We start from the raw sequence: 8,294 nt of genomic DNA on the forward strand, positions 1-8,294 counted from the left end.
TCCATCAATAAACTGGACAACCTTTTGACTGGAATGGAATAAGATCTCTTGCCTTGAGCAGAGGGTTGGACTAAAAGACCTCCAAAGTCACTTCTATCTCTACAACTCACAATTCTAAAACATTCTGGCGTCCCAAGTAAATTCTCTTTCCTCAACTCCCAACTTTGAAAAATCTCTCTCTACTCTTAGGATTTAGGGGAAAAGAAAGAGATACAAAACCACGATATGACGCTTATTAGATGATACTAATTTAACACAAAGACCTCATTTTTTCAGACCCCTCAGTGCTGGACAACGTCAATGGATATTCCACAAAATTAACAGGGTCAACCATAGAGCTTTGGCCGTAGGAAATGCTACTCCAAAGCACCAAATAACTGTATATTTTTTCATCTCTTTGAACAAGAGATCAAGATATACCAAGTCCAGTAGGAACCCTGTGTTCAGGTATTCCTTGGACCTTTAATAAAGACTACAACCTGTTTCATCAGATCTTTGAAGGCTGCCTGAACTGGTTGGTTTCTCAAGCTGTAGATGAAAGGATTGAGCAAAGGGGAAACAATCGTGTTGAGAATGGCCACGATTTTGCCAAACTCCACTTTGCTTGCCTGGGATGGGCTGACATAAAGGAAGATGCAGCTCCCATAAGTGATGGACACCACAATGAAGTGAGAGGCACAGGTGGAAAAAGCTTTCTTTCTCCCTGTAGCAGATGGGATAGTCAAGATGGTTTTAATTATGTTGATGTAGGAAGCCACTGAAATGCTCAAAGTCCCCAGCAAAGAAAATACAGCGCTGACGAACACAAAAAGTTGAAGAAATCCCATGTCCCCACATAGGAGTGGGATCAATGGTGTGTAGTCACAGAAGAAATGGTCCAGGATGTTTGAGTCGCACATTGGAATTTGTAGGAGGATCACAAAGAAACCGATGATGAGTAGGAAGCCTCCAATCCAGCAACAGAAAATCAGCAAGGTGCATAAATTCTTTTGCATGATGGATGGGTAGCGTAAGGAGTTACAGATGGCCAGGTATCGATCGTAGGACATGACAGCCAAGAGGAAGAACTCTGTGGTACCCAGATGAAAATACATGAAAGACTGTATCATGCAACCAACATAAGGAATGTTTTTGTGGCCCGTCAAAAGATGGGACAAAGTTTGGGGAATGACAGCAGTGGTAAATCCAATTTCCAAAACGGAAAAATTCCAGAGGAAGAAATACATAGGGGTCTGTAGCCGGTAGTCTATATTAGCCAAGATGATAATCACAGCATTTCCAGTAATTGTGGAAAAGTAGGCAAATAGAAGAATGACAAAAATTAGGAGCTGCAGCCTCCGACTATCTGTGAATCCAAGAAGTATGAACTCGTTGATCCTCGATTCGTTACTTTTCATGGTTACGATAGAACTCTGATCAGGAATTCAATAGAGAAAAACAATGATTCCACTTAGTATGAATATTCAGCTGAATAACTGCACTCCTGCCTTGAAAAGGCTACTCTACGTGTAGAAGTTGGATGTGATGCAATTTATTTAGATTAACAGTGTCCTGAAAATGACTTTTCCATCTCTGCTTCCACAACGTAATTCTTCCCTTTCTGGGGGAGCTAATAATCTATAACATGGCATAGCAAAAATAATAATAAGAATTAAAACACTTAATGATTTTAGAAGCCGTAAAATGCACCTAACAGCTTTACAAAATTCAGACAAGTGCATTTCAATAATGAAATGCAACATTTCAAATGGAGTTATATGAACCAAATTAAACAAATCCACCAGAAAAAAAATGTTAATTGGAATTATTTCTACTTCAGCTTCCAACACCTTCAAAATGTAATTTTTATCCTGCACTACTGAAAGGGCATGGTTATATTTCAAATCTTATAGTAAAATCTTATGGAATACTTTATATATTTTAAAGAGAATCTAGAACTTTTACTTCTAGATTACACATATGTTTTTTTTTTTAAATTTACACTTGTAGTCATATTTTTATCACTTATGTAGTAGAGCTGCATTGTTTTCAAGATCCTTCCGTCCAACTCTAGGCTTAAGCAGGAGATCCTACACCATTTCAGACAACTGACTGTTTAATCATCTTCCCCTTTTTCTCATCTCTTCATCTTTCCTCCTACCTTCTAGCATTGGTATCTCATCCTTTATCACTTGTTGTTTATATCTTATGATTTATGACCTGTGACTTCCCACTTCGTTGCTGGTATGTACACCGAGAGCTTACACATCGGAGACAAATTCCTAATGTGTCCAATTACCCCTGGCCAATAAAGAACTTTCCTATTCCTATTTCTAAAAGAGTTCACGCAATTGATTGGCCTCCTAAGCTAAGACATCTTTGCCCTTCTAGGAAATTGGAAGACATACTCACATTTTATATCTCTTCAGTCTTGGAGTACTAAAATAGAGAGATATGGAATGATGGGGGTTTTAGAATCCTGGTGTCCATGGGATTTTCTTCACCAAACATCAGTTGAAACCTTTATTTAAAAAAACAACAACTGCAAAATGCTAGTGTTGTTCAGTTGACATGCACAAAAGAAAAGGTGAATGTGTGTGGTGATATGAAGGCAGCAGGTGTGATTCCATCAAAGAAATGCTTTCTTCTTGAGACCTGCAGAAGGCATCCAGGAGAAGCTGAGAAAAAGATGCATTTGCTTTAAGCAATGGAGAGAATGCTACATTGAGGTCCCTAATGGATTCTGTTAGGCATTCTTAGGGAAGGGGGAAGCAGTCTCTTGAGTTACTTCTCCACTACTATAATCACCTCAAGGCTATAGAATCCAGAGAGAAACTTTTTGAGAACTTCCACCTATAGATAATGAGCAAATCCTAATGTCCCTTCTTGAGTGGTAATTCTTATTCATTGAACAATTTCAAAATTGGGGAATAGCCTGAAATCAAACAACATAGGCTCTGCCTTAGTTCTCCTAAAGACCAGGGGTGGACTGCTAGAGGTCCACCCAGGTTTGGGATCACCCGTAGCTAATTTTATGGCTAGTTTTGAGAACCTCCAAATTCCACAACTGGCTGGCCCCGCCCACCCTGCCCCTCCCACCCCACTCTGCCCCTCCCAGGAATCTCACGCAGCCCATTTTGGATGTGAGGTGAGTGCAGCGCCTGCGTGGAAAATCAGGGAGGGGGCAAGACGGGCCTCCTGGAAGTTCTGGAAGGCCAGAAATGGGCCCAATTCCAGCCTCTCGAGGGCCTCCGGGGCCTAGGGGAGACAGTTTTCACCCTCCCAGAGGCTCGAGGAAAGCCTCTGGAACCTGGAGAAAGTCAAAATGCCCCCCACCTTGGTGAAGGAGGTTGACTAGGCCACACACACCATGGCCAAGTCAAAGTCCAAAGCCCCTGCCCTTCAGGTCATAGGTCCATCAAATCAGGTCACCGTCCCAACTCCAGTTGGCAATGTTCCATGCCCTTCCAACACCTGGTCGAGCATCCTTGGCACCCATGAGAAAGAATGGAATATTGGCTACCCATCCCCCAGCTATCTCTACCTCACAACTAATGTTCCCACAGCTCCACCCGGCCTCACTGTGGAAGCCCTAAAGATGTCGACAAAATGGCTTCAGGTCTATCATGGTTGTCTCCCGGGTCCTTTTTTCCAAAGGGCAACTGGTTTTTCTTGGTTTGACTTGAAGAGGTTTCACTTTTCATCTAAGAAGCTTCTTCAGTTCTGACTGAAGGGTGGAGAATGGTCATTTATATCCTTTGGAGACATCTGGTCATTAGCACAGCCAAGAGGCCTCAAGGACTCTCAGACAGAGAGCTAATAACCAGATGACTGCCAGGAATATATAGTAAATCCTTCCATTTTCACCATCAGTGGAGAAAAATCTCATCAGCGGACAGATATGAAGCATTTGAGTAATGTGAAACCCAAATGGGGAAATGAACACAAAATTGTCACCAAAGTTGGCAAAAAAACCAAAGTTTTTTTTAATTAATTATCTATCCCTCCACATCTCTTGTCTGCCAGCTGGTCTGTCTGTCTGTCTCTCTTTCTAACTATCTGTCTGACTCTCTCTCTCTCTCTCTCTCTCTCTCTCTCTCTCTCTCTCTCTCTCTCTCTCTCAATATTTGTCTTCTATCAATCATTTATCTATTTTCTATCATCTAGTATCTGATCAACTATCGATCACCTATCCATCCATCACCAATTATCTTTTTTTATCTATTTTCTATCTAGCACCAATTATCTATCATTTATCTATTTTCTATTTTCTATCGTCTAGCATCTGATCAACTATCCATCTTCCATTTACCCATCACCAATTATCTATCCCTCATCTATTTTCTATTATCCATCCATCCATCCATCCATCCATCCATCCATCCATCCAGCTATCTGTCCATCCATCCATCCATCCATCCAGCTATCTGTCCATCCATCCATCCATCCATCCATCCAGCTATCCATCTATCTATCTATCTATCTATCTATCTATCTATCTATCTATCTATCTATCTATCTATCTATCTATCTATCTATCTATCTATCCAGCCAGCCAGCCAGCCTACGTAGAAGGAGAGTTTTATATAAGCCCACATATATCTATTTATAGGACTGAAGTCCAGGCTCCATTTTTACCCATTCCATCACGAAATGATTTAAGACAACTATATAGAAGGATTATTTTATTGTCTGTGTATGTGTCTGCTTGTGCATATACATACAGCTACTGAAACAAGGCACAAGAATTGTTTATAAGTTTGCATTAACGGACACCATTTGTGGAATTACGTATCTATTTGTTTGTTAAATTTATTTGTTGCCTATGCTGCTACTCTAAGTGGCTTATAACAGTAAAAGTAGCTAGAGATATAACAATAGCAACATGTTAAAAAAATAGATATAAGAATGGTAATATGAATTAATAAGATAGGCAGAGGGGGAGCAGGAAGCACAGAGGGAGATGGGGTCAAATAATAAGCTCAATAGCCACCTCATGTAAATTAGGGCAATTTTATACATTTGGATTTAATGGACAGCCAGATGCAAGTCAAACATAGAACATGTAATTTCTTATTCAGAGAACTTCCAAAGATGGATTCTTGGGTGAGAACCCATCTCCTCATATACTAGAATAAAAGAGTTGGAAGGGAGATTGGAGGTCTTCTAGTCCAACCTCCTTCTCAGGCAGGAAACCTTACCCCATTTAAGACAAATGGTTGTCCAATCTCTTCTTAAAAACTTCCAGTGTTGGAACGTTCACAACTTCTGGAGGCAAGTTGCTCCACTGATTAATTGTTCTAACTGTCATGGAAATTTTTCCTTACTTGTGGGTGAGTTGTCTCCTTGATTCGTTTCCATCCATTGCTTCTTGTATGGCCTTCAGGTGATTTGAAGAATAAGTCAGCCCCCACTTCTTGGTAGGGGCCCCTGAGATATTGGAAGACAGCTATCATGTCACTCCTGGTCCTTCTTTTCCTGAAACTAAACATGCCCAAATGCAACACCCATTCTTGACCTCCCTAATCCCATTTGTTGCTCTTCACTGTACTCTTTCTTGAGTCTCAACATCTTTTTTTTTTTACATCTCAGTAAATTTAGCCTCCTTCCGAATGGCTATTGAGGGGTTCAGATTTGTCCAACCGTGTTCTCTTCATTAACATTTCATCCCACCTCTTCCCAACGCAAACTTGACTGTGTCCATCCAAGTCTTGATTTCACAAACTCACCAATTCCTTTTTTATACACTCACCCTGAGGATGCGGGGCTGAGCCCAATGGCGGTTAGGAATGGTGGCCAATTCCCACCTTCAATCGTGGAACCCAAGATCTTTGGGAAGTTGTTATCGGTGTGAATGTAATAGTGGGGCAATTAAATGCCAAGGAGCATTGATTCTGCGACAGCTGCATGGGAAGGCAACATAGAGAGAGCCATCGTGAGTGGAAACATTCTTGAAAAATAAATTTGGAACTATCAATGTGACGTTTATGGGATGGACCAAGGAAAAGAGGAAGCTTGTTAAAGCAAAAAGGCCAACGTAGAAATAAGGTGAAGTTTTCTGACAGTAAAAACTAGTGGCATTTGGAATAAACTGGCTCTCTGAGTTTTGGGTGCTCCATCAGTAGAGGTTTTCATGAATAGACTGGACAACCTTTTGACTGGAATGGGATAAGATCACTTGCCTTGAGCAGAGGGTTGGACTAAAAGACCTCCAAAGTCACTTCTATCTCTACAACTCACGATTCTAAAAGATTCTGGTGTCCCAAGTAAATTCTCTTTCCTCTACTCCCAACTTTGAAAAATCTCTCTCTACTCTTAGGATTTAGGGGAAAAGAAAGAGATACAAAACCACCATATGACGCTTATTAGATGATACTAATTTAACAGAAAGACCTCATATTTTCAGACCCCTCAGTGCTGTATAACTTCAAGTGATATTCCACAAAATTAACAGGGTCAACCATGGAGTTCTGGCCATAGGAAATGCTACTCCAAAGCACCAAATAACTGTATATTTTTTCATCTCTTTGAACAAGAGGTCAAGATATACCAAGTCCACAAGGAACAGTGTGCTCAGGTTTTCCTTGGACCTTTAATAAAGACTACAACCTGTTTCAACAGATCTTTAAAGGCTCCCTGAACTGGTTGGTTTCTCAAGCTGTAGATGAAAGGATTCAGTAAAGGGGAAACAATCGTGTTGAGAATGGCCACGATTTTGCCAAACTCCACTTTGCTTGCCTGGGATGGGCTGACATAAAGGAAGATGCAGCTCCCGTAAGTGATGGACACCACAATGAAGTGAGAAGCACAGGTGGAAAAAGCTTTCTTTCTCCCTGTAGCAGATGGGATAGTCAAGATGGTTTTAATTATGTTGATGTAGGAAGCCGTTGAAATGCTCAATGTCCCCAGCAAAGAAATCACAGCGGTGACGAATCCAAAGAGTTGAAGAAATCCCGTGTCCCCACATAGGAGTTGGATCAATGGTGTGTTGTCACAGAAGAAATGGTCCAGGATGTTTGAGTCGCACATTGGAAACTGTAGGAAGATCACAAAAGGACTGATGATGATGAGGAAGCTTCCAATCCAGCAACAGAAAACCAGCAAGGTGCATAAACTCTTTTGCATGATGGATGGGTAGCGTAAGGGGTTACAGATGGCCAGGTATCGATCGTAGGACATGACAGCCAAGAGGAAGAACTCTGTGGTACCCAGATGAAAATACATGAAAGACTGTATCATGCAACCAACATAAGGAATGTTTTTGTGGCCCGTCAAAAGATGGGACAAAGTTTGGGGAATGACAGCAGTGGTAAATCCAATTTCCAAAAGGGAAAAATTCCAGAGGAAGAAATACATCGGGGTCTGTAGTCGGTAGTCTATATTAGCCAAAACGATAATCACAGCATTTCCAGTAATTGTGGAGAAGTAGGCAAATAGAAGAATGACAAAAAACAGGAGCTGTAGCCTCCGACTATCTGTGAAGCCAAGAAGTATGAACTCGTTGATTCTCGATTCGTTACTTTTCATGGTTACGATAGAACTCTGATCAGGAATTCAATAGAGGAAAACAATGATTCCACTAAGTATGAATATTCAGCTGAATAACTGCACTCCTGCCTTGAAAAGGCTACTCTACGTGTAGAAGTTGGATGTGATGCAATTTATTTAGATTAACAGTGTCCTGAAAATGACTTTTCCATCTCTGGTTCCACAAAATAAAACTTCCCTTTCTGGGGGAGCTAATAATCTATAACATGGCATAGCAAAAATAATAATAATAATAATTAAACCACTTAATGATTTTAGAAGGCCTAAAATGCACCTAAGAGCTTTACAAAATTCAGAAAAGTGCATTTCAATAATGAATTGCAACATTTCAAATGGAGTTATATGAATCAAATTAAACAAATCCACCAGAAAAAAAATGTTACTTGGAATTATTTCTACTTCAGCTTCCAACACCTTCAAAATGTGATTTTTATCCTGCACCACTGAAAGGGCATGGTTATATTTCAAATCTTATAGTAAAATCTTATGGAAGACTTTATATACTTAAAGGAGAATCTAGGACTTTTACTTCTAGATTACACATGTGTTTTTTTAAAAAAATTACATATGTAGTCATATTTTTATTACTTATGTAGTAGAGCTGCATTGTTTTCAAGCTCCTTCCGTCCAACTCTAGGCTTAAGCAGGAGATCCTACACCATTTCAGACAACTGACTGTTTAATCATCTTCTCCTTTTTCTCATCTCTTCATCTTTCCTCCTACCTTCTAGCATTGGTATCTCATCCTTTATCACTTGTTGTTTATA

General features: G+C 40.2%; 2 protein-coding genes across 2 annotated transcripts; both read right to left on the reverse strand.

Moving 5' to 3' along the window:
* Nucleotides 1-443: 443 nt before the first annotated feature.
* LOC309401234 (olfactory receptor 6C1-like) lies at nucleotides 444-1,397 on the reverse strand (the record flags this gene model as incomplete). The annotated part of the gene is made up of 1 exon (XM_081970303.1): nucleotides 444-1,397. One exon carries the CDS (start codon nucleotides 1,395-1,397, stop codon nucleotides 444-446), a length of 954 nt encoding a protein of 317 aa, XP_081826429.1.
* Nucleotides 1,398-6,552: 5,155 nt separating this feature from the next.
* LOC309401235 (olfactory receptor 6C3-like) lies at nucleotides 6,553-7,506 on the reverse strand (the record flags this gene model as incomplete). The annotated part of the gene is made up of 1 exon (XM_081970304.1): nucleotides 6,553-7,506. The coding sequence occupies one exon, from the start codon at nucleotides 7,504-7,506 to the stop codon at nucleotides 6,553-6,555; it is 954 nt and encodes a 317-aa protein (XP_081826430.1).
* Between the last annotated feature and the right edge of the window lie 788 nt (nucleotides 7,507-8,294).

The sequence above is a fragment of the Natrix helvetica genome, assembly GCF_964273705.1.
Source record: "Natrix helvetica genome assembly, chromosome: Z".
NCBI classification, from domain to species: domain Eukaryota; kingdom Metazoa; phylum Chordata; class Lepidosauria; order Squamata; family Natricidae; genus Natrix; species Natrix helvetica.